General features: G+C 39.5%; 1 protein-coding gene across 1 annotated transcript in view; it reads left to right on the plus strand.

The window, feature by feature from the left end:
* LOC108278278 (Na(+)/H(+) exchange regulatory cofactor NHE-RF2) overlaps nt 1-26,899 on the plus strand; it is a 58,724-nt gene extending 31,825 nt beyond the window's left edge. Inside the window, exons 3-6 of the mRNA XM_017491527.2 lie at nt 8,401-8,598; nt 21,982-22,135; nt 24,299-24,405; nt 25,002-26,899. Of these exons, the coding sequence (XP_017347016.1) occupies nt 8,401-8,598; nt 21,982-22,135; nt 24,299-24,405; nt 25,002-25,169 (627 nt within the window). The 3' untranslated portion in view covers nt 25,170-26,899. The remainder of the gene's footprint in view (nt 1-8,400; nt 8,599-21,981; nt 22,136-24,298; nt 24,406-25,001) is intronic.
* Nucleotides 26,900-27,883: the final 984 nt, after the last annotated feature.

The following is a 27,883-nucleotide window of genomic DNA, read 5'->3' on the forward strand; positions in this document are numbered from 1 at the left end:
TTCATTCTCTGCAGTGGAGCTGAAAGTGAGATGTAATTCAGAATGATTTTTCTGATATGAACATGAGGTAAACTTGTGCTAGTGTGTGCACCCTTATCTGTCTTCCATCGAAGTGTCCACTTTCACAATCACAGTTTGTTTGTTCAACTTATCTATGATGTGATGCCCAGTTCATCCAGAAATGGTTATTCTATATGGTCTATATATTCTATATTAATCCTTATGGTCTCAAGTGTGTCCTTTGTACGTACACATATAATAACATAGTATAAAAGTCGACTGTGTCTAACTTATGTTTGGACTGTAGAATGCCCAGGTTGTCTTTATGTATGTATGCAATAAACTATCTCTTTCATTATACCCTGGCTCTTGGTCTCCTGATTTTTCAAGTCATCTTACTTCTGGTGAAAGCAATCCACAAAGTTAAAACTGACCTGTTAGAATGAGAGATTTAAGCCAACACTGTGTAACTTTTGAGGATTTTCTGCCTCTAATAGGGAAATATACAAAAAAAAAAATTAAAAGAAAAAACAAACAAGCATGATTCCCTTCTTCTGTCTTCATTTCTTATCCCAATGTTCTTTATTTTTTCTCTTAAAGGCAAGTGCTTGTGTTTAAAACCAGTGGTCTAAACACTATTGAAAAACCCCAACACTGACACCTCTACTCAAGAAATATCGGCCAACCTTGGAGGTGTGAACTACACGTGATTTGGATAGTCTGAATGGGGAGCCCAAAAAACTCAATGTAAGCAGTTGCATAACCCATTTCTGAATTCTGAAACTTTCCCAGTTATTGGTATAGCTTTTGGACTTAAGTCGCCAACTCTGAATATGTCAGTCACTATGTCCCAAAAGCTCAGCGTGTACAAATCTCTTTATGCTTGCTGTTATTCTTTGCATTCTGGCTCTTTAAAGTTCTAGATTTTCCCTGGCTTGACCATCCGTGATGCATAGGATTATGAGGGTTGGCATTCGGTGATGTCCTCCGTATTCATTTCCTTGTATAATCCATGTGGTTTAGTGCAGGCTGCAGAACACAGTCTCTGATTGTAGTCAGAATTTGTGGTGGCATGAATACCACAACCGATTGCTTTGAAACCACACAGGAATCATTGCTCCCCTAAAATTACATTTACAAAATGCTAAAATAAAATGTTTATCTGCTATAGTACTCACCACTCATGTTGCTATGTATTATTCTAGTAAGTAAAAAGTCACATTTGTTTAGTGTATGTGATTTTGACAGCATTGTCTATAACTGTAAGATTAGAAAGCCAGCAAATGCATTGCCCACAGAACACCAGTGAATGAGTTTACACAGAAAGAAACATCACGACTCAATGCGTTTACATAGAAAGCAACATTGCTGCGTCAATTGGACAAATAAATGTCTTTTTGAAAGCACGGTTTTGAAACTATAATACACATAACAGTAAGCCTTTCAGACACACTGTATAACATTGCCTTTTTAGTCTAATATACCATACAGTACTGTGCAAAAGTCAGAGACCTCCATTTTGTTTTCAATTAAGTGGCCATTCAGTATGGATTGTTAATTATTTGGTGGCAAACAATAAGGATAGGAAAAAGTATAGTACAGTACTATTCCACTTTCAGTCCATACAGTATTTTATTTATTTACAGATTTAATGGTGTTTGTACTGTTGAAGACCTTTTTCCATACATCCATCCATCCATCCATCCTCTGTACCTCTATCATTTGCTTTCATTTGCAAGTTAACTATTAGAAATGTACATAATGGAAGCTGGCTAGTATTTTAAGAAGGTCAGAATTTGCAGCTTAGCTCCTTTTTCAAACGCACCAAGCACGGTTCCTGAACTGGTTTTATTCGACTCTGCTAATTCTCTTTCGTATGAGAAGAGGCTCGAATTAAAACAGGAGGGCAGATCAATTCCCAACATTTATTAGGTCCAAAAGGCAGGGAGCAAATCTTTTTAGCTCTCTTCTCAGACAGAACAAAAGAATGAATTTCACACTGGTGCAAGCTGGTTAGTGCTAGTTAAGCTGGTCTGGTTGATCATTTAATAAATTGGTCTTCCTGGTTTCTTGCTTGAATTATACAACAACCATGCTTCCCTTTGTGTAAGAAAGCACCAGCCATCACTGGTGAAGATATATGATGTGAGAGTATCAATACATATTTTAGGGTATAGCTTTAAATCTTAAAGGTTACAGCTTTAATACAGCCTTAATTATTAAAAAAGGAGAGAGAGAGAGTGAGAGAGGGAGAAAGTTGTGTTGCATCTTTAATTTCCTTGAACCATGATGTGAGGATATGATTAGATGTTAAATAACTGAACAATAACCAATTAATTAGACCCATCATAACGTTCACTGTTTTATTTCCAAGAGTCAGTGTGTTAAATGTCATTTGCATTCAGCCTGCTTCCTTGTTCAATAATGTTGCATGCATTTCACAAATTACATACATACTATGGACATAACCGAATATGAATACATTGTTTTGGAATGAACAGGTATTGTGTTCTCTAAACAGATGTAAACACAGATATGAGTAGGAGCACAACACTGCACAATGCATTTACATGCTTTTGTTCATCCTAAGTAACTACCTGCTCAGGTTGTATTGGATTAAATGAAGTCTTAAATTAGGATTTGGGGAAAAAAGGCCAGCAGAAATTGTTGCAAAATATTAGAAATATTAATATAAGAAAGGATGTATGAAAGGAAGAAACCTTTCATTTTAAGTCATGCTCACTTTTACACTCCGTATACCATTTCCATGCCTGATGTTTGTATTTTTGAACATCTGCACTGAGGAGTAAAAGTATTCAGATCTTCATAACAGGATATTGTAGAAAACTCCTCTAGTGCTTTTATACAGATGACCTTCTAGGTCAATCATGATAAATATGGATATTCTGATACCATATTTGACCCTTACCACTCACCCCACCTCATCCTGACACCTGCTAACTGTCATAATCAACTAGTTCTATGCTTTTGTCTCTTGTGTTGCTGTGGAAGATCTTGACCCGACACACAAAAGCAAGCATGTTGGTCTGGGAAGTGTAGCAGAATCTTCTGATTGGTTTGAAGTTTTTACAGTCCCTCAGCAACTCTGGGCCAGAAGATACTGGGCACGCCAGTGTCACAGCTGTGGCTGTTATGACACCTCCTGTTTTTCCATCCAGTAATAGGCTCTCTGCCCTTAAGGCTATATAAGCCAAAAATGTGACAACTCGCAGAACTTGATGTGGTGACCCTTTATCATTAAATACTATTAACACAAGTCTAACGGATGTTATGTTTGGCAACAAAGCCTCTCCTATTACAAGCATGAGAGACATGAGTTAGTTGTTACCGGATGTGTTTTTACACTTTTAATTATAAGTTCTGTCTATCACAGATAGTCTATTGAAGAGTTAACAGCAGTAATGTTCTGGATACCCCAGGAGTTTGGATTTAAATAATTAAAATATGTCAGTCTCATTTCATTAGCAGTATTGCTCTCATACTCTAGAAAGCAACGCCGCAAAATACACACCGAATACTCCCATATCACAGTGTCTTGCACAATGCCTCATTGTGCCAGGAAATTAATGGAATGTGTTAAAGTCCCATCCCCAGCATGGTGGGGGAAAGGGAGTGGTATAGAGCAGGCGGAGGGTGTAGAAGGGGAGCATTTTCTAAATGTATTCTCCCATTAGGAATGTTGATTTGTTGCTCTGTTGTACAAAAGTTGAAGCCAAAATTGTTTAGACACATTGTAATTCCAAACACCCCCGCCTTCCCTGGCTGTGTGGAGATTATTTTGTTTCCAAAATCTCCAGTTTCTCAGCAGTTGTAGTTATTCCATTATTGCTGAGTAAGAGGGAAAGAAGGCTTGGGTCAGATCTCTGTCTCCATCCTAATGCCTTTAACCTCAGACTGAAAATAGATTCTCTGTCAAAGCTCCCCCCCACCCCCACCCCCACCCCCATTAAAACATGGGAATGGATTATATGTATGTAACGAAATCGACTGTGCCAAGCACCTCAATACTTTATGAAACCTCTTAAAATGTGTTCTGTTCACATCACTGACATTGTTTAACCTAAGCTAGCATCCATAGGGCTATGTGACAACTATATAAACCTAATACATAATTACAGATTTATATTTATTTACTCTGGCCACTATGTACCGTGAGATTAATTTGAATATTTGTACGATGAAATCTATGGCAGTATCATGACACTATTTACAGTGTTTGAGTTATGTATGTCTTCTCTCACTTTTAAGTACAGTTTAGTTGTTGCTACTACTAAGATTTTTATGAACACACCTGACATGACACTGTAATGACAGCGTTACGTATATTTTCTTTGACCGTATATTAAAGTGAGCTTGGTTTCGCAGGTCACGTCATCACTATCATATGAGTGAGCTACAAATTAAGTTGTCAAGACATTGTAATGTCAATTTGACTTTGGTGTTGTTTTAGCTTGACTGAAAAATTGTTTAAGACTTAAGTCTTTATGCCAGGTGAATAAACTTGAGGGGTTGGGGTTATGAATCCCGCCTCCACCCTGAATGCGTTGCGTTTGCATGTTCTCCCTGTGCTTCTCCTCCCCCAGTCCAAAGACATGCGTTATAGGCTGACTGGCGTTTCCAAATTGTCCGTACTCTATGTATGTGTAAAATGGACAGATGGATGGAAAATTTTATGTAGGCGTATGTCATGTAATGCTTATACAGGTCTCATGTCTTCATTTGAACACTAATTAAAGTGTTACACTATCTCTTGCTGTTACATCAGAGTAAAGATTATTGGTCTATGCACTGGTAATTTCACTTGCTCTGCATTAATTCAATTGCATGTCAGTCAGTTGTCAATGGTTAGTTTGAACTGAAGCAGTACTTCCTTCCAGACATACACAATTATAACACAATACAAACATATTACACACACAGTAAAGGTACAAAATGGCCCTTTTGTTGTGTGGTTGATCGTAGTGAAAAGGTTACCACCTTTGTTATCATACTTTTCTTGTCATAATTTATCAGCAAAGGTCATACCTTAAATACCAGCACTAGCACAGAAAACTGAGCCTGAGATATCTGACAGGAAACTGAGCTCATTTATTTATTTTCAGTAACTACTTTATCTTGGTCAGGGTCATGGTACGGTCTGAAGCCTCAAGGTGGAAATACATCCTGGATAGGAGACCAGTCCACCGCAGTACACCATGTGCACATTCACACCTAGAGGAATTTTGGAGTGGCCAGTCCACCGATGTGTTTGGGAACGTGGGGGAAACTAACACAAACACATGGAGAACATACACAGAAACTTCACATAGACATTAACTCGAGCTCTGGCTCAAACTGGGCACCCTGGAGTTGTGAGGCAGCAGCGCTACCCACTGCACCACTGTTCAAAACTGACTTTTTTAATCTAATTTGAACATTTTACAGCCATGCCTGCACTAATAATGGAGAATAAGTTTTCTCATTCATTATTTCTTCACTAGAGATGTGTAAAACAGATCGATGCTAGTCTTTCAGTGAGGAATTTGATTGAGAAATACGCTGTAAATGAGGACACCAGGGAAAGTGCTTTTGGGAGATGTTAAGGAACAAGCAGACGGATGGTGGGGTAACGTTAACAACCACACTGGTGGAACCACTCCTGGCAGCTCAGAGCCATAATGGCTACCATCTGTGGATTTTCTCTTGTTTAGCTAACTGCGGCCCCACAGGCTTTCCTGCCTGTGGATCTAAGATGGAGTCATTTTTTATTATAAAAAAAAAAGTTGCTCATATTATTGGATTTAATATGCCCTGAATGATGAACCTGTTTCCATCTGTCTGGCTTTCCTGGGAAGGATTCTCCCATTGACATTGATGCATGTTGGGGTTTTTCAGAACCAGGAAACTCTGGGATTTTATTTATTGGCTATTCTCAGTGGTCTGGGACACCTCAGTGCTTGTATTTTATCCAAAAATTTTCTTCTGTTGAATAAAAAAAGAAGCATTTTTGCTTGTTATGAGTCCTGTGCTGTATCTTTTGTCCGCATTGCTCTAGCTTGCTTTACTGAAAGAAAATGTAACTTGGTAAAAAGCCTATTTATTAACGGAAACTTTTATAAACGTTGACAGTGTGTGAGAGATTGTTCTTAGTTTATTGCACACAAGGAAAGTTCCATATCTCAAAGTATAATCATTTACAGTATAATCCTAATCTTAATAACTTAAATGTGTGCACTGTTTATGTAATGCAAGTTTTTTTTCTGTAACTTTTTAGGTCATGACTTGCAAAATGCTGATTCAGCTTTTGATTTTAATATCACATAGACAAGATTATACCTTTAAAACATCATATCCATGCCAATTATTGGGTTCTTTCACATATGCAGTATTTAGTTCATTTAAATCAAACCCAGGTGTGTTTGTTGGTGCAGTTCAATTAGCCTTGTGAGATCACAACAATCACATTCTTTTTTTCTGTTTCTACACACATTGGCAAAGTTTTATTTACCCCTTTTCATTCAGTGAATTAAGAGTTTTACGAGTGCTTTTTCAGCCATACACACCGGAGCCTGCACATTTTCCAATCAGCCGATCATAAAGCATAAAACCCTGCAGATACAGGCCAAGAGTTTCAGTTCACATCAAACATCAAAATGGGCAAAAGTCTGAGAGTAGAGTAGGCATAGTTTCCCCAGAAACTGGACAGTTGAAGATCGAAAAAAGACCATGTGATGTTTTTCCTTCAACAACCTTCAGTTGTCTAGTTTCAGTGATCCTGTGCACCACTGTAGCCTCAGATTCCTGTTCTTGGCTGACAGAGTGGAACCCAATGTGGTCATCTGCTGTTGTAGCCCATCTGCCTCAAGGTTCAAAATATATTGTGCATTTTGAGCGCGGGATAATACCCAAACACCACAACCAACTCCCTCCGTCTATTTAAAAATAATAATTAAATAGTCAGAAGTTGTAGCAATAAGGTAGGTTTGATAAATAAACTGACAACTGAGTGTGTATAACACTTTACCTAGACTGACTGAAAGTCTGTAGGAATTCTAATTAGAGAGAGACAAAGAGATTTTATTCCATGCTAATAAAGTCCAAATACAGGTATGAGATATAAATGCTAATTCTATCCCTCACGCTGACCTTAAACATTCACACCTGGTAATATAGATTGGCTTGTGCAAATTTGAAATTTTATTTAATGTTATTATATTCAGTTAAATTCAATGTTATTTGTATAGCGCTCTTTACAATGGACATTTTTTCAAAGCAGCTTTACAGAAATATATAACCACAGGATACAGATTCTATTATTTTGAGGTTTTGTAGCTAATGTTTCATAACTTGTTTAGACTTGTTTAGGTAACATTAGACTGGTATGTTTGTGCTTTAAAAAGTACCCCATCACACACCCTATCCCACACCACACCCAGATTTGCAGAAAATTGTTACACCTGGAAATGTTTTTGTCACGTTATTATCTTTGCAAAGAATAATGTAGAGCCAGCTGGTCATTACTGCAAAATAAACTCTGACATCAGGACCGCGATACGAAGTGGAGGACATTTATCACCTTATCAGGAGGGTTAAAGCTGTGCAGCACTGTGTTTGGCCATGCGCCATCTACATATGAGTCAGACTCCATGCGGCGAGAGCTTTTCGAAAAGCTCAGTGAAATGTCTCACATGTTCAGTGATCACAATGACAAAAGTACAGTCAGTCCTAGCACACAGAGACAGCCCTAAAGATGCTTGTGTCTCACAATATGTGTAATTTCAAGCTTACGAGCCAAGAAGTTGTAACACTTCTTGTTTCTTACACCTGTTCTTATGGTTAATGCTACGTAGGTAGGTTGTGCCCGTCTAGTGTGGCTTGCTGTGAGTAATTAGATGTTCTCGGGGTGAGTGTGTCTTTAACACTGGTCCTAAATTACATTATCACACTGACTCTGTGGCTTCAGCATTTCTGGCACGATTTATCATTCGTGATCTAAACGACTTTACTATGTTTATATGTGTGTGTCTGTGTACTATATGTGTGCATATATGCTATAAATAAATATATTGTGTGCAAGAGACTGGGATACAAAGGGAGCTCTTGATATTTTCTCTGTTTGCACTCAGCTTCACGGCTTAGCATTTCAGATGGCAGGAAGAGTGGAGAAAAAAAACAAAAGGGTGTGTAGGAAGTGGCAGAGACAAAAATACCTACAGATTGTTGGTAGAGAGCAACTAATAATTTCTGAAAGTCCAACAAGCTCTACAGTAATGTGCCTTATAATCATGGATGGCTGGTATAAATGAGCTAGCAGGCTTAAGCCCAACCCCCCATTTACCTACTGGAATCTACTCTTCAAATCTTAGTTTAATTGGATCCATTTTGTGTCCCGTGTCTCAGGAGGCTCCGGTGATGCCGTCCGTTCCAGCGGACGTGTCCGAACTTGTCCCCAGGCTGTGTCACCTGGTTCGGGCAGAAACAGGATATGGCTTCAACCTGCACAGTGAGAAGTCCAGACCGGGTCAGTACATCCGCTCTCTGGATCCTAGCTCTCCAGCTGACCGCGCAGGCCTCCGACCACAGGACAGACTGATCGAGGTGAGAAAGAAGAAAATGACGATGATGAATAATGTTTGTTTATTAACAATAACTCAAGATTTCTTTTTCGAAATACAGACAAATAATACAATTCAGGGGACAATAAATGCTAATTGTCTTTAAATACCATGCAGTTCGCAACTGCAGTACAAGTGTTAAAGCAGGAGCTATTATATTTATTTAGACAGACTTGTTTGTTCACACTTAGCCTTCAGTAGTTTATCAAATCAATTTAGCAATGGAATTTCCACTGTGTCATTTTTTATTAAGTAGGCTACCATGTAGGCTACCCTGTTTTACAAGTCTTGCAACATATTTTAAGCAATGAAAGCACACCAGGTAACACTGCTTCTTTTTACTGTTGTTAACTTTGTAAAGTAATGCAGAATCAACCAGACAGCAGCTCTGACAACAGTGCTGACTATCATTTAAATCCCAGTTTTATTATAATGCACTCAATCTAACACATTATTATAATAAAAAAGCAGTCGCTTTAGTTAATGTTCACATCAAAATCAGAATGGTGGAGATGCTTTTCTGCTTACCACGGTTGTAAAGAGTGCTTATTTGAGTCACTTTAGACTTCCTGTTAGCTCAGACCAGTCTGATCATTCTCCTCTGAGCTCTCTCATCAACAAGGTGTTTCAGGCTGCAGGCCCCCTGCCCTCAAGATTGCCCCATCCCCCACCCCCCTTTGGATGTGGGTATGAGTGAGCTGTCAGGTGTGAGGCTTAAATAAACACCGCATTCCTTAGCAACGGCCTGGCTACTAGTTTGTTTCAATTTTGTAGAATATTACCAACTAAGGCTACGTCTACATTAATCCCGACAGATCTAAAAACTGCATTTTCGTTTTAAAACACTGTCAGTCTACACTGCCGTTTTCAAACGGTTTCCAAAAAATCATCCCTCTCTTACTTACTGTTACCTCAACTCTTTCATCCCTATACTGCGCGTGCGTACAAATGTAAGAAGCTTTGACCCACGTCATTTCCGTCAGGCGTTTATTTAGAAATGCAATCTTAAGGTTGTACAAAGTGACATTAATCTTCGACAGAGCTATAGATCTGGACACAGCTAGCACAACAACTGCAGTACAATATCGTCCACCAGCTTGTTTGTTTTGAGTTGAATGGGTCACATGACTAAAAACACATCAACGTTTTTCAACATTGCTGTTTTCTCAGTCCACACTGTAACGCGAAAACTGCTATTTCGAATTCATCCACTTGGGAGAACGTGTTCGAAAAAAGCCCCGTGTTCGCTGGACAAAAATGCCGTCGCAGTGTGGACGGAAGACCAAAACGTACGGAAAAAAAGATGTGTTTTAAATGATCCGGATTAATGTAGATGTAGGATAAATCGGTTGTAAAATATCACAGGAAGGTGCAAACAAAAAGATTAACCCCATGAGCAGGAATAAAAACAAATCTGCGCTTCCAGATTTGGTCATGCCTACTTCAGGTTTAAATCCAAATACAGATACAAATAGAAATGTTTAAGGAACTCTGCAGCTGCAGAACGGGGCATCACGCCACACAACTACAGTCTACAGTCATGCTTGCTTTCTAGTGTGATTGTGTTGATGATTGCTACTTCATTCTGTGTTCTAAATCTAAACTGATACCATGCTGTTCGGTATTAAAGTCCACCAGATAGGGAACAGTTGGGTATTTTTCAGATCTATGATGAGTGTGGATATCGCATATTAAAAGAGAATATATATATATATATATATATATATATATATATGCACCAAACCCTTTCTGCATGTCATCTTACATATGCCCTGCAGTTTTGAGATAAATCTTGAACTAAAAAAGTATGCACTGCACCTACTCATTTATTGTTTCACACAAATATATGCATATAAATGCACCGCTTCTGTCAAAATTGCCTGAATATAAGGACACACATGCACACCTACTTAACCGTAATTGAATTCAGATCCTCAAAGTTTGGCACATTGCCAAGGTCTCTCAGAGACCTCTCAGTCAGAGGATGAGACAGCCTCATGTTATTTTTTGCACTATGACCCTTGACCATTGACCCAGCTAGTCATCTGTCAGCTATTTATCCTATTAAGTATAACCTTAAATCGCCACCAAAAGGAATGTAACTGGGGTTAACTGTGGTCTGAATGCCAAATTTGCTCACTTAATTTCCTCCTCCTTTCAGAGGAGAAGCATTAGCATAGTTTATACAGCCAGAGATGCATGAGACATGTTGGGCTTGGAAAAGAGGATCAAGTGTTACTTCAGTGTGTCTGTGGTCTCCACAGATCTCAGTCCTCACTCGAAACCCTGTGCTCATTTGTGGCTTCATCAGTGATTTCACATGGAAACATGCTGTTTGTCATTAGTGAATATTTTGACCTTCAGCTTTCCTGGATTTCCATTGAGGTGTGCACTTGGTAGTGTGTTTTGTGCTCAGAATGAGATGAGTTATCCTAGCCAGTTTTGACATTGTGATTTTCCATTGTTTGTTAGTTTAACAAGATGATATTCATGGGGGGAAAAAGGAAAGTGTATGCTTGTTTTTATTGCATCCTTGACTTGGAAACACTTGGTATTATTGCTGGACTCTATTTAATGGCTATGTCAATTGAGAAATCACACTGTTTGAAAATTCTAAACAATTCCTGGCAACACTTTCTGTGAAGGCTGTGTGTATAATTGTCACGTAATTCACATAATGGGGGTTAGGACGGATGCAAATGCAAATAAGAGCATTATTAGAGTAGAGACAGGCAGACAAATCCAAAACGTGAGACATTAACGTGGTCAAAATAGGTCAGGCGATCGGCAAACGGGCATAAACAAGGCTAAACAGGAATCGAGAAACGAGGACGAGAACATGATCAAAACTATTAAAACACGATGTACAAAGGCTTGGTACACGGAAAACTCACGCAGTACTTCGAGACGAACAAAGAGACACAAGGGGTTTAAGTACTAAACATAATCAGGGGTGAAACACAAAACAGCTGAGACTAATGACACATACTGGAAACAACCAATGACGATACGTGGGCGGAGACAGGACAGAAATCACAACAAAACACACTTGTCATAAATAAACAAAGGCAGTGTCACTGAAAACCCGGAAGCGTGTGCTTGCTCTTCGGAGCGCGCTGCGTGCTCCAGCGCTTAGTGCAAGGGGAAATCGTGACAATAATGGCATTTGAATACATTCATAAAGTGTTGTATTTATAAGGCTCATTCTTAAAAGTACTTATGAAAATGCATTACACGTTATAGCAATGGTTGTAATGCATTGTGAATTAAAGTAAATAATGATAATAATAATCAGACCTTAACTTAGTTGTGTTTTTTTTACACGTTATATTGGCAATACGCAAGGGTTTGCACATAGCATTATTTTGCAGACCCACGGATACCTCTATTGATATTTTTTTAACAAGTAACTAAATGTATATGCGTTTCATTTAAGAGTGTAGATTATTGACAGACATATGGCATCATAACCTAATTATAATACATTATAATATAAAACATAAGATACACTATATGGCCAAAAGTTTCTTTACACCTGACCATCTCATCACACCCATACATGGGCCTTAACCAAACTATTGCCACAAAGTTGGAAGCACACAATTGTGTAGAATGTCTTTGTATGCTGTAACATTAGTTTCCCTTAACTGGAGCTTTGGGACCCAAACACATTCCAGCAAGTCAATGCCCCTGTGCACAAAGGGAGGTCTATGAAGATATGGTTTACCAAGGTTGGGGTGGATGAATTTGACTGGCCGGTACAGAGCCCTGACCTCATCCCCACTGAACACCATTTGGATGAACTGGAACGCTGACTGAGCCCCAGGCCTCCTCACCCTACATCACTGTCTGACCTCACTAATGCTCTTGTGGCTGAATGAGCACAAATCCTCACAGTCACATTCCAAAATCTAGTGGAAAACCTTCCCAGAAGAGTGGAGGTTATTATAACAGCAAAGGAGGACTAAATCTGGAATGGGACATTCAAAAATCACATATGAATGTAATGGTCAGGTGTCCACAAAATTTTGGCCTATTAGTCTATTAATAATATACATTAGCTTAAGTTGCATTGTGCACTGCAATTAAAGTAAAGTTTTTATATGTTATTACAAACACTACTTATAATGCTATAGTAAGAATTTATAATGCATAATAAAGGTTGCTGTAAAGTGTACTGTACTTTCAGAAGAAAATATAGCACTTATAAATGCATTATAACACCCCCCCACACACACATACACTATATATATATATATATATATATATATATATATATATATATATATATATATATATATATATATATATATATGCACACATACAGTGGTGTAACATTTTCTAGCCTGATGAGCAACTCTTTTTCTGAGGTTTCTGAGACTCTCTTCTGTTCGTGCAATGATACACTTCCACAAACATGTGTTGTGGAGATCAGACTTTAATAGAGCCCTGCTCTTTAAATGAAACGCAGTGCTCACTCACACCTGATTGTCATCCCATTGATTGAAAACATCTGACTCTATTTTCGCTTTCAAAGTAACTGCTAATCCTAGAGGTTCACATACTTTTGCCACTCACAGATATGTAATATTGGATCGTTTTCCTCAATAAATAAATGACCAAGTGTAATATTTTTGTCTCATTTGTTTAATTGGGTTCTCTTTATACACTTTAGGACTTCTGATGATGTTGATATATAAACTATCAATCCTTGTTTCTGTGGGTTTCCAACTCCCACCCCTGTGTCTCTCTCTCTCTCTCTCCATTCTATTATTTTTGAATGAATGAATGAAAACTGGTCATTCCTCTTAGTTTTTTCCATGAGATTTTTTTTCTGTTGTTGGGCATTGCAACAGACCTGTACTAAAATAATGCGTGTGTGTGTGTGTGTGTGTGTGTGTGTGTGTGTGTCTGTTTGTATCTGTGGTAGTGCTATTTACATTCTACGCTCTTTGTCTACACCCTCTAGTCACTTTATTAGGAACACCATATTAATACTGGCTTGGACACTTTATTCTGAGAACAGCCTCAATTCCTCATGGTATCGAAGGTATTGTAAGCATAGCAGACACCACGGGTATAAAGGGTGGTTATTTCAGTTACTGTAGCCTTCATGTCAGCTAAACCAGCCTTGCCATTCACCTCTCACATCCACAAGGCATTTCCTCCTGCAGGGCTGCCACGCACTGGATGTTTTTTTTGTTTTGTTTTGTTTTTTTTTTTTTACGTTTTGTTTTCACACCATTCAGTGTAAACTCTACAGTAGGGGTCTCCAACACGTCACTCGCAAGCTACCAGTAGCTCATGGCCTGATTGTAGTTTGCTCGCTAAGACGTTCTGGAAACCTTTTCCCATTTCATCCAATCAGAGTGGCACCACTCAATCTACATACCCCCTCCTATCCCACCCCCTCCTATGATAATATAGTATTTATTTGCCACATCGGCCGTCACGTCAAAGTTTCAATCAAGCACGTCATCACACTCATATTATAGTATTAGCTAGAAAATTTTGTTTGCTTCAGGATGAATAAAGACAGCGTTCCACCAAACAAAAGCCAGAAAACATACTATTTCCATGATGAACGGCAGAGTAAGTTTTTCTTCACAATTGTAAGCCAAAGATATTAGTGCCTAATTTGCGCCGCTAGCGATGCTGCCGGTAAAAGACGTGATGATGTGCCATTTCACTCAAGCTCATGCTAACTTTGCACAGGACTTTCCTGTGGGAAGCAGGCTACGAACTGAAAAGGTGAAGCAACTGAAAGCAACACCACCAAAACAACAATCTTTATTCACCAAACCGATAAAGAGAGGAAATATTGCAACAGAGGCATCATTTAAAGTGTCACGCATCTTGACAAAACACAAGAAGCTGTTCACTGATGGCGCCATGGTGAAGGAAGCGATGACTGCGGTAGCTGAAACTTTGTGCAGGGACCACAAAAGCAAGACAAAAATGATGTCTGCTATCGCTAATGTCCAGCCCAGTGCCAACCCAGTGGCGAGGAGAGTTTCATTGCTTTCTTCAGATGCGAAGGGACAGTTAGAACAGGACATGGAAAAGTGTAAATGGTTTTCATTTCAATGTGATGAATCAGTGGACTTGAGTGATACTGCCCAGTTGGATGTTTTTGTTTGGATGGCTTTTGATGATTTTTTCACCAATGAGGAGTTTTTTTACATTACTTCCTCTGAAAACCACGACCATAAGAGTGGATCTACAATGTTTTGAAGAACTACTGCTTGGGAAAAAAAAACGTGCCCCTTGAAAAGCTGGTGTCTATGACAACAGACGGAGCTCCAGCCATGATACGGCGCCACTCTGGATTTATTACACCTTGCAAGGCCGACCCAGACTTTCCTAAATTTCTGAACTATCATTGCGATCTGCACTAAGGTTATGGGTTTTGATCATGTCACGATTATCATGTAACAAATCAAAACAAAGTCCAAACAACACAGATGTTTCAGACTGTTTCTTGATGAAGTTTCTGCAGAATTGGCCGTCTCTTCCTTCACACAGAAGTCAGATGGTTGAGTAGGAGTAAGGTACTTCATTGCTTTATTTCCTTGCTGAGTGAAATTAAGGCTTTTATGGAAGCAATGGGGGAGGACACTAACCTGTTGTCTGATGCCGGATGGCTGCTTGATCTTGCAGTCTTGGCTGATGTGACAGAGAAAACTGAATCATCTCAATCTTCAGTTACAAAGTAAAGACAACACCATATGTGATATGATCATTGCTGTGAAGGCATTTAAAGCAAAACTGTCACTTTACCTTCATCAGTTGAAAAACAAAAGATTGCAACACTTCCCCTCATTGGAAAAGATGTTAGAAAGCCATGCAAATGCAACCAAAGTTTTGGATGTACTCAAGTATTGTGACCTCCTGTCCAGGCTTGGGCAGGAATTTGAGGAAAGGTTCAGTGATTTTGAAAATCTTGAGCCATTCACTGCCAACCCTTTCATGGAGATAGACATTGATCACATTTCAAAGCAGATGGCTGAACTGTAGTGCTTCAATGTCAGTGCTGTAGAGATGGAGATGGAGGTTATTAATCTCCAAAATCATATCTAGCTGAAATCTCAGCAACATTCACAACATTTCTGGAGTCTGGTAGACCCAGGAAACTACAAGAACACTCACCAAGCTGCCCTCAAAGCATCTGCTTTATTTGGATCTACATACCTTTGTGAAGCAGCGTTTTCTGATATAAATGTGATCAAATCTCAATTCAGAACAATCCTGACAGATGACCGTTTAAATGATCGCAAAAGAGTGAACCCAAGTGCATACACAGCAGCATATACCTCTCTTGTAGATTCAATGCTGTGTTAACTATAAGATATTAACTGTAAGAAAGTGTGAATGTGCTTCATGTCATACTTGTGGCCCATCATGCACTTTTCTCATTTACCATGCGCTCTCATTCATGCGGCATACGTTTTACTTCCAAATGTAGGCCAACATTTGAAATGCTACTGTTGTATATATTCCAGTTTAATTTAGTTTGGACTTGACGTCTTTTAATGTATACACGTAAACAACTGTATAGTTATGTGTAGACAACTATATATATATATATATATATATATATATATATATATATATATATATATATATATATATATATATATATATATATATATATATATTTATATATATATTCTGTTTTCTTCTCTGACTCCTTCAGGTGTATTGCAGTTTGTTAATTTGAGAGTTATGATACATTATGTGAAAGCTGTAAGTATTGTATGTCATGAGTAGCTCTCAGCCCCTTCCATTTTTAAAAAATAAAATAAAAATTGCTCACAAATGAAAAAAGCTTGCAGACCCCTGCTCTAGAGACTGCTAAGTGTGAAAATCCCAGGAGAGCAGCAGCTTCTGAAATCCAACAACTATGCCATGCTCACTGTTCATCACAGAGATCATATTTCTCCACCATTCCACAATGATGTTTGATGTGAACATTAATTGAAGCGACCCTGTCCAGGGTGTACCCCGCCTTGTGCCCGATGCTCCCTGGGATAGGCTCCAGGTTCGTCGTGACCCTGAAAAGGATAAGTGGTATAGAAGATGGATGGATAGATGGGTTAATTGAAGCTGTATCTGCATGAAAGTGTGCATTGCACTGCTGCCACAAGATTGGCTGATTGGGTAATTGCATGAAAGATGGCATGTGGACGTGGGTGTATGTGTTCCTAATAAAGCGTCTGGTGACACTTTATTTATAAAGTGTGACACTTTATTTATAAAGTGTCTGGTGACACATAATTGTTGATTGACTGCAACACCAACTGCCTTTACATTTACATTTACATTTATGGCATTTGTCAGACGCCCTTATCCAAAGCGACTTACATTTATCTCATTTATACAACTGAGCAATTGAGGGTTAAGGGCCTTGCCCAAGGGCCCAACAGCGGTAGGCAGTACTGGGGCTTGGACTCCTGACCTTCTATTCAGTAACCCTTTAACCACTGAGCCACCACTGCCCACACTAGATTAGACTAGATTAGACTAGACTTCTATTGTAAGGGAATTATGAGTAAAAAGGGTTTAAAAAGGGGTGGGAGGATTGTTCGGATATGCAACAGTTCAACAGTGATCAAGCAGAAAGATTTTGAAGTACTTTGTTAGGTCAGGGGTTTGTGTGGAAGTGTGCGTAGTCAAGGCTGGTCCACTGCGAGTGTGGGAGTGTGTGTGTAATTTGTTGTTGATCTGCTGGAAACTTAGAGTCTTGGAGCCCCATTCTCTCCACTAATCCCTCCCTCCTTCTGGCCTTCACCTCATTGAGTTTGAATTAAGAGTGCAGCCACATCTCTACTGAGAGAGCAAGAAAGAAAGAGAGAGAGGAAGGAAAAAAGAACAATGCTGGTAAAATGGGGTCTATAGTAAAGAAGTAGAGAATGAAGAAAAGAGAAACAAGTCAGACTTGCTCTTATGAATGAGGTGAGAAAAGGAGAGCTCTGTTCTGTTGTACGAACACAGGTCACGATCACCTGGATGTGATTAAATGTGTGCCTCTGTCCTCGTTCTCTCGTCACCTCGCTCTCTCAGTAGGCAGCCGTTATGAGTTCTACTCATCATGCTGATGTCATCCTGCCATCTGTTGTCTAAATGTGTACCTTTTGCACTATTCGCACAGTGATGAGCAAAATTGTTCGCATGTAAACTTTTCCGCATATTACTTGCATTTGATTTGCGCTTCTGCATTTTTCTTCAGCCAATTCCTGTAATCCGTAAAAAAAAAGTTGCACAGTCTCTCACTCAACAGCTGCACACTCTCTTTCCCTTTCTCTTTGAGAATGAATATCAGCAACAGGACCTGCTCATCAACACTCTACTGCACCTTTTCATATGCAGGTTTAAAGAGAGCTCTGCACCTATGTGTGTGCGCACACACACACACACACACACAAATGCACACACCCCCACAGTAGAGTCACCTGAAACCTACACTATTGCCACAACAGTGGCCTCTTGCATCAATATTTGATGGCCTTGTGCTACCTGCCCTTCAGCTCCTTTCCAAACTTGATGAATATGTTTAATATATATATATGTATAAGCCCGCTCATATAATAACACATTGAGTTGTTTTCTAAAAGGGGGGTGCTTTTATATGCTCTGGGGGTCAGATGAGATTTTCTGACCTAATTCTATTCCACACTCTCTCTCTCTCTCTCTCTCTCTCTCTCTCTCTCTCCCTCTCTCCCTCTCCCTCTCTCTCTCCTTTTCCATTTGGTGAACCTGATCCCACAGCCAAACTAGTTGCTAAGAGACTAACTGAAAGGGGGGAACTGAAAGAAAAAGGAAAAACTCATTTGGTAAAAGATGCCAAAGAAGGGAAAAATATTTTAAACCTGATCAATTGGCAAAACATCTGCTTCGATACCTCACTGTCAGTAAAGATGTTTAAAATAATAATAATAATAATAATAATAATTTTCCTATTCAGCCATGCTGTTTAAAATCAAAATATAACTATAGAAATACTAAAGTGGAAAATGACTGACCTATTTTCTTTGTCTTTCTCAACTCTGATCCTAGTGAGAAAAGATGAACAGTGTGCAGCGCCACCTGGTGGCCAAATCATGGTAGAAGGATGAATGCACTCTTCCAAAAAAGTTATGGTATTCTTTTGTAGAGGATTCTTTGAGTTCTTTGGCTTGTCTCTTTGAGGGAACTATTAATGATTCATGCATGATTAATGCATAGCTGTCTACAAAAGAGAGTGTAACATTTCAAGTAAAATATGAGAAGCTTAGAATCTTTAACTCTCCAAAGAACCCTATAAGAACCCTTTTTCTCTGAGTGTATGATTCAAAAAAATTACATAAATAATAATAATAATTTTGTAAGGGTTTTTTCTGTGCCTTTGTGGGTTTTCTCTGGGCCCTCCGGTTTCCTGGTCTGCACTTGTAATGGTCTGCACTTATATTGCACCTTTTAATCTTAGCGGTTCTGCAAAGCACTTTACACTGTTTCTCATTCACCCATTCACACACACGCTCACAGACCATGCGAGGCACTAACCTGCCCCTGGGAACAACTTGGGGGTCAGTGTCTTGCCCAAGGACACTTCAGCTCGTGGAGGCACGTGGGCCAGGAATCAAACTCCCAACCTTGCGATTAGTGGACAACCCGCTCTACCACCTGACCCACAGCTGCCCCAAAAACATGCTTGTAGGTTGAATAAAGAAGCCACACCTGATAGTCTAGTGAAAGCCAAGGTCAACTTATTAAATAGGTGTTATCAGGTGTGGCTACTGCTTGACTGGAAAGAAAACCTACATCCACACCAGCCTTTTGTGGATAAGGTTGGAAACCGCTTAATTTCCCCAAGGGGTGTGTGTGTGTGTGTGTATGGTGCGCTGAGATGGACTGGCATCCCTGCCAGGGTGTGTTCCTGCCTCATGCCCAGTGTTCCTGGGTTAGGCTCGGGATTTAACACAACCCTGACTACTATAAAGCAGTTACAGTACTAAAGTTGGATCTTTAATTTTATCACACTTTTTCCTGAGTACAAAATCGGTGTGCACTGTGAGTGCTTTACAAAGACTGAACAAAAACATTGATGCTAAATGATCTCATTATATTTCCCCCCTGATTTTAGTCATTTTCCGATTCCCTCCCACCTACTACCTCATCCCTATAACACAGACAATATGTTAACTTAGTTCAATATAGCCAGTTATGGTTAGCAAATTAGCGAAACGTACCGCAACATGCATTTTCAATTGAATCGGTTTTCTATGGAGGCAAATGAGACATTGCATTTTACAAGACTTTTCTTACTCCAACATACTGAAACATTTAGGTATGGACAAACGTGTTCTTTCGACTCTGCAGTCCAGTGGACAAACCTTCATGATTTATAATGAGTACTTCGAATGTCCATCTAAAAATGTCAGAAGTAAAATTTGTTTAGTTTATTGTTTTTTTTGAAAATGTATTTCAGTAATTGTACAAGTATTACATTTCAGTAAAACTCAGATAAGGAATAAATGCCCCAAAAATAACAGTATAATAGTAGTAAAGTACAATTGCAAGTATTTTCCACCCCTTTTAGCATTCCTATATTCTAGGACTTGTGTTCATTTCTGGCTGTCTCTGTAATTCCTGCAACAATCTCACACTTATGTACAAGAACGCTTCTACCACTATCAGTTCTATAACAGCTACATTTTATTTTAGTCTCATTGAATGAAAGTGTCTGCCAAATTAAGATGTGTAAATGGGAGCAAAATATAAAGACAACAATATCAATAACTATCAATTTCTTTACCAGCCCATTCAAAAACATTAAGGCCGAACCTCCACACATTAATTCTACTCTCACTCTCATTTGCATGGCTTTGCTTTAATGTTTATGCCTTGACTCGCGGTGATACGGAGTTGCTCTGATTCTATTTTGAAGTATCAATGCGTAAAATTGCATGTCCCATGGAAGCAATAAGCAATCAATAACAGTGTAGCGTAAGAAATTACAGACTGCCTCTCAGCAGAGTCCACCCCGAACTTAGGATGTGTTAGGATAAGCTTGTTCCCCAAAAAGGCTGAATTATCATTGGGACAATTCACTTCAGTCTCAGCAATATGTGTATAATACCACCTAAAGGCTGCAATTGGAGGCTACAGCCTGGAGATTGCTGAGGATGGTACCGCTTGAAGTACCATGGAAATGGTTTTGGACCTCAATTCCACTTGGGCATTCTCGCTGTGGTTGCTGGGACTATGGTTGCTGCTATGGCCTTAGGACTGCAATTACCACATACAGTTTTGCACTCAAATCTCCTTTAGTGAACAGTGGATCGTGTTCAACAAACAGATTTCATATTAAAACCATAATGACCTTTCTTTTACTTTCACACTATCCGTTGTTACCCAGATGAGGACGGGTTCCCTTCTGAGTCTGGTTCCTCTCAAGGTTTCCTCCTCATATCATCTTAGGGCGTTTTTCCTCGCCACCGTCACCCCTGGCCTGCTCAATAGGGATAAATTCACACACTTAAAATCTATATCCTGTGTTTATGTTTCTGTAAAGCTGCTTTGAGACAATGCCCATTGTTAAAAGCGCTATACAAATAAAATTTAATTGAATTGAATTGAATTAAAGTGACATTCACACAGTTACAGCACGGGAGCGGCAGTGGGACATCAAGAACCATCCCTGATCAAAGGGTTACGTGACCATAAATTATCATTCAGAAAGACATCTGTCTCGATAATCCTACCACCTCACCATTTGAGGGTCAGACCTGTAACAACGTCAGTACTGTGAGAACAGAAAGCGATCACATCAAATGCTCTCCTTAATTTACATTTAGAGCGAAAGTTCATTTACATTATGTACAAGAAACCTGGTTGAAACAGTATAAATTATCTGTGCTGATATTGTTCGGGGTTCACTTTGAGTCCGACAAACCCAAAGCTCTTCATGTACTTTGTCACTGCCATGCTGCAATAAAGTTACTCTTCTTTGACATCTTCGACATCCTAAGAAGGGCTTTTTTTTTAAAGGACAATTTGAGTAGAGCATTTAAGCATCTCATTTTCTCTAATTGTAATTGAAACACACGCAGGAAGTGTAAGCCTTAAAACGTGGGAAGGAATGTTGTCACCACATCACATCAAGGCTCAGGCATCTTTCCAGCAATGCAGTGAATGTTATGAATCTTTAAAGCATCTGTTTATATAGTAACAGTATTTTCTTTCAGCGGGAAATGTTGAAAAGAGGTCATTCACAGACCTCTGTCTTAAATAAGATGAGTGTGATCGTTACAAAGTCCAAGGAGGAGATGATAAAAGGTCCCAAGAGAGCTGTTGATCTGATAATCCTCCCATCGTGTCCATGCAGGTGAACGGGGTGAACATCGAGGGCATGCGTCATGCCGAAGTGGTGGCCTTCATCAAGCGCGGAGGGGACGAGACCCATTTACTGGTAGTGGATCCAGACACGGACGAGCATTTCAAAAAGCTGGGCATCACCCCCAGCAGCAGCCATGTCAAAGGTACAATTCCTTCCAAATAACAGTAGAACTCAAGGATTAAGTGCTATAACGTAATTATTTGTATGTACTTAGTATTATTTCTAAAGTTTATAACTGCTGGTGCCTGATAGGCGTATCCAGAAAAAGCACAGCTTTGTAATATAGATTTTGCTGTTGCAGAAAATATCTGTGTGTACATTAAAAAAAAGATGAACAAGTGCAGGTATTTACAAGTGTGCAAAGGGGTGTGCCTAACAAAGCCTACTCACGTCTAACAGCGGCGTAGAGGTATGCATCAGTACTGGTGAACATGAAGGACCCGACAGAAAAGTTGCGAGTGTGGATATTTTTACTCTTGTGTGGGAGGATGTGGGTGATCAGAAATGAAGCTCACAGGACAGGGAGATTTCATATCAAATTCAAATAAAAATTTTATTAGTCTCACACACACACACACACACACAACCATACACACAACCATACACAGTACGACGTGAAGCGAAACGCTTTTCACAACTGTCCGTGACATCAAATAGAATTTACATGGACCAGAATTACTTGTATACAGTTAGAAAAAGGAAAAGTATTTTAAAAAGTATAAAAATATATATATAATGTAAGGATATAAAGATGGGTGGCAGCAACAGTAATTTGTGCAATATAATGCTGTGCAACGTTCGTTTTATTGAAATTGCCCACATATGTTTACATTTAGATTTATTTATTTAGCAGACGATTTTATCCAAAGCGGCTTACAAATGAGGAAATACAAGCAAAGCGATATATCAAGCGGAGAACAATACAAGTAGTGCTACAATACAAGATTTATAATTGAGTTCTAGAAAAGCAAAGTGCACAGAGTAGAGGTGTAAGAGCCGGAGTAAGTTGGGTTTTTTTTTTTTTTTTTTTTTTTTTTTTTTTTTTTAATAATGTGGGGTTGGCATTTTAGGGGTTAGTTAAATGCACATGAAGAGGTGGGTCTTTAGCTGTTTTTAGATGGTTGAGGTCCTTCACTATCGTCCTGGCCTTGGTCCAGCACTGTTTGCTGTACAGAGACTACATGTCAGGGAGTTCAGTGCGGATGGTGTGCTCAGCTGATCAGACCAGCTTCTGGAGAGCTCGCCTATTCTGCTTGGTGCTGTGATGCTTCCCATCAGGATGCTAGCACCTTAAAGGGTTTAAAGTGTCCAAGGTGGTAAAGATGCTGCCGGGCCTTCTTCACCAAGGGTGTTGATGTGACAGGACCATGACAGGTCCTGCATGATGTGAACACCAAGGTACACGAAAACTGTCCACTTTCTCCACTGGGACCTCGTTGATATTAAGTTGGTGTGGCATCTCATCTCCTGCTTTGTACTGAAGTCCACTATAAACTCCTTTGTCTTGCTGATGTTCAGGAGGAGGTTGTTCTCCTGGCTGATGTGTAAGGAATAAAACACTTTGGGCCGTGCTGCTACAGGAAAAACATCTGGTGAGGTGTGATCATTACAACTCCAAAATTGATTATTTTCTTTTTTTTATTTTCACAGCCCAAAGTGTTTAATCGCTCTCATACCACAGTAACTGGCCAATGATTATGCTTTTTAATCATATTTAATGTGTTTATGTATTTATATGTATTTGAGAAATAATAGCACATTCATTCATGTTGAGGAGTAAAAGAGTAATCACTGTGGAGTTACTACCTCTATATAGAAGTAGTAAAGTTTGGAGTAGAAACAGGACGTTTCAGAAAAACGTCCTTCATCAGCTGTACTAATTTGTCAACCGGGGCTGACGTATCAGTTGAGTTTTAAATATCACCTGGCTTTCTCCTCCTGCAGTTTCTGAAGCACTTTGCTTGTACAGTTTCTGAAGGTCTTTCTCTGCAAACTGGAAACTTAGGCTGTACTAGGCTGTCATTTTTACTACCCCATATAAGGAGTAGCCTAAATGCTGTCACTGAAATCAGTCAGTGTGTTTTGTTTCTTGGATTCGATAATAAAACCGTGTTTACAGTTACTGGTTTGTTTCCATTATGGGAAATTGGAGCAACTGAGTTCGTTAGAAAATATTCTGGGTGGGTTGAAAAAGAAATAACAGCAGGAGGTGGCATGACTGTTGTTTCTGCATTAGTGGAAAGGTCTAGAGCTGTCAACGTACAGCAGTGATGTAACTCAGATTGGGGTTTTTTTCCACACTCAGGATTCGAGGGACAGACCATTACTAACGGCTCACCAAATCCTCGAGTCAATGGCCACTCCACCCAGTCAGCACACTCCGACCACAGCAGTCAAGACACCAGCACGCAGGTGTGTATATGTGTATGTGTGTGTATATTGGGGGGGCACGGAGGATAAAGTGGTCAGTAGGGTTGCCTTGCACCTCTGGGGTTTTGGGCTCCAATCCCGCATCTGCACTGCGTGCATGGATCATGCATGTTCTCCCCAGGCTTAAAGGGTTTCCTCTGAGCACTCCGGTTTCCTCCCCCACTCCAAAGACATCTGTTGTCGGCTCATTGGCATCTAAATTGTCCATAGTGTGTGAGTATGTGTGTGATTGTGCCCTGCGATAGGTTGACACCCTTCTTGTGTCCTGAGTTATATATATTTATGTGTGTGTGTGTGTGTGTGTGTGTGTGTGTGTGTAGGGGCATCTGTATCCATTTTATTTCATATTCAGTTATGTTGTGTGATGTTGGCACATTTCATTTGTGTGTGTGTGTGTGTGTGTGTGTGTGTGAGAGAGAGAGAGAGAGAGAGAGAGAGAGAGAGTGATATAACGTATACGCATAAGCACACACAAGGTCACACACACAAAGCACACACATACACAATTACATTATAATCAATTCTGTAATGACATGTATATAATGTGTGTGCGTGTGTGTGTGTGTGTGCGTGTGTAGAACTCCGAGGATGGCGATAGCCACTCGCTGGACCCTTTCGCAGAGATCGGTCTGAGACTGAGCCCCACAGCGGCGGAGGCCAAAGAGAAAGCACATGCCAAGCGTGGCAAGAAGAGGGCACCACAGATGGACTGGAATAAGAAATACGAGATTTTTAGCAATTTCTGAACGTACACAGTTTCACACACTCCGCAGTCCAGACCTCCACCCCATAACACCACCCCCCCACCCCCCGACCGCTCCTGTCATGACTGACTGCTTTTAATGGTGAAGGCTGTTATTTTTGTAGAAAAAGAAAACCAGGAAAAAATATTTTTAAAGGATGATTGGAGCAGGCACAGGGGAAAGGCCTCAGTCTATTTTTTCACTCATTTTTAACTGGAAAAGACTTTTTTTAAAAACCTGATTCAGAACTGTGATGAAAAAGGGCCAACAAGAACATGAAGAAGGGAAGAGAAACAAGAAAGATCTTTATGGGGTTTTTTGTTTGTTTGTTTGTTTCATTTTTTTTATATTGCTTTTTACTTAAGTTTACTGCTTCTGCTATGACCACTTCAGACTGAATTTTTACAAGAGCAGTAGATTGATTGTACTACAAAACACACCAGAAAGTTAATAGCTTTACATCTTGGTGTCTCGTCGATCGTCCCTGCTGCTCTTGGCTCAGGTTGAAGGAAATCCTGAGAAGGGAACAAAGGATATGAATGACTTCTAGCACTGGCTCTTTTAGAAGGACATGTCAATTTGAAGTGCGATGCGTATGTTCTTTATAAATCAGTATTAAATATAAAAGAATTGGTCTGATTTTGACCCTCCTTGAAGAGGCATGTCAGAATAATCAGCCTTTTCTTTACGCACCAGGAGGTTAAATCAAGCAAATAAATTGAAAGTACTTTGTTAGGAAGAGTGAGGCAGGTACATATGTAAACAAGTGTGTATCTGGTGACTATTAAACACTAGAGGGCATCATTGAGGTAGGTTTATTTGAATCATGGAAGTAACTTGAGCACAGAGGCAGAACTTGCATTAGCGCGAACCATTTAAAAAGTCACGTGATTAGATGTTCATTTGTACAGTGAAAATGTGTCCTATATCAACTCAATGCTAAGCCTAACCCTGACGCTGTGTTGCTTTCTCAAACAAATCATTCATGGAGATGAAACTGAAACACTGTGTAAACCAAAATTCCTGAGAATAAATCAAAAGAAGTAAAGGAAACAATCAAACAAGTCATTGTACAGTAACCTAATGAAGTGATTTGAGCTTGATAGACTTTTACTTTTACTGATGATGTACTGATGATCGTGGCTGCAGTGTGTAGTATCTGATCCGCAAACGGACGAAGGACGTCACGAACTCATAGTGACGAGAAGCTCCTGCAGGATCCATAAGCTAATGAAAATTCAAGACATTTATGGCATCTACTGCTTTTAAGGCAACAGCGCTTGTAGAAATGTTCAGATGACCACTCACAGCCTCTGACAATCAGAACCGCCTGAACTGTGGTACGGTCCAAAACGCCAGCTATGCTTGGGCTTCTGTTGGATCAGTAAGAAAGATCAGCTCTGATGTGCGCTGAAGTACCTTTCAATCTGCGTATATAACATCATTATTTTATCTTATACACATGCATATTAGCAACGTTGCTGTATTCCATTTACACATCTTTTTTTTTTTACTCTACTATATTTTCTTCCTATGTTTGTTAGCGTCATTGTGTTTTTGCTGTAGTTTTATTTTTTTCCTGACAGTGTATGCATTCAGACTACTGTATGCTCATGTATATTCACTATGGGAATATATGCCAGGTTGCATTTTATTTTATTTTTTCCAATAAAGTGTGATATTCGCACATGCTGACATTGTCAACAAGTGAGTTTAGCACAAGTGATACTGAATTGTGTGGATTTCATTTGCAAAGGAATTCAGTGTTATTATAATCATCTTCAGTGACCACTTTATCCTGGTCAGGGTCACAGTGGATCCGGACCCTATCCTGGGAATACTAGCTGCGAGGCAGGAATATGCACAGGATGGGACGCCAGTCCAACACAGGCACCATACGCACACAACCAGAGTAAACCAGAGAACCCAGAGGAAACAGATGTAGACACATGGAAAGCATGCACAGAAACTCTACACAGAGCTCAGAATTGAACCAGGGACCCCGGAGCGATTTGTAGGCAATCCTACTCAGTCAGTGGGTTTACATGGACAACAATAATCCAATATTAACCCGATTAAGACAATACTCTGATTAAGAAACTACCATGTAGCGATGTAGCGATTATTGATGACCTTAATCCGGCTAAAGTCATACTCAAAGTAAACACAAACCGAATTAAGACATGTGGAGTATTCCTGTTTTAGTCGCATTATCGACGTGCATTACAGACATGTAAACACCTTAATCACACTATTAACGTCGTGTGGGAGATTTCACCGCATTGTGCGACAGGACACATACACACATGGCAGTGCTCAACCGTTTAACGGCGAACGAGAGCACAGCTGTGTCCGAAACCGCGTACTTACCTACTATATAGTAGGCGTAAGACACGTATTTCAGCTAATATATTGTAAGTATGCAGTTCGGGACGCAGATCATGGCTTCAAGCAGTCATCTGTTTGCACGTATAGCATGACAAATAATTTTTAATTTTATGAAGCTTTCATTAAATTAAAAATTAAACACCCAAAACTGTATACGGTACCATAATGAAGACGTATTGTATGTCGATACATGAAATTCTGTAGGGAACGTCGGACGGCGTGGCGTGGGGACGTAACGACGTGTGCTGTTAATCGATCTTTGTTCTATAATATGTAAAACAGGAACATGAAAGGAATATTCTAAAAGCAACTCATGTAAACACCTTAAT

This window comes from Ictalurus punctatus, chromosome 2 (assembly GCF_001660625.3).
Source record: "Ictalurus punctatus breed USDA103 chromosome 2, Coco_2.0, whole genome shotgun sequence".
In the NCBI taxonomy this organism is placed as follows: domain Eukaryota; kingdom Metazoa; phylum Chordata; class Actinopteri; order Siluriformes; family Ictaluridae; genus Ictalurus; species Ictalurus punctatus.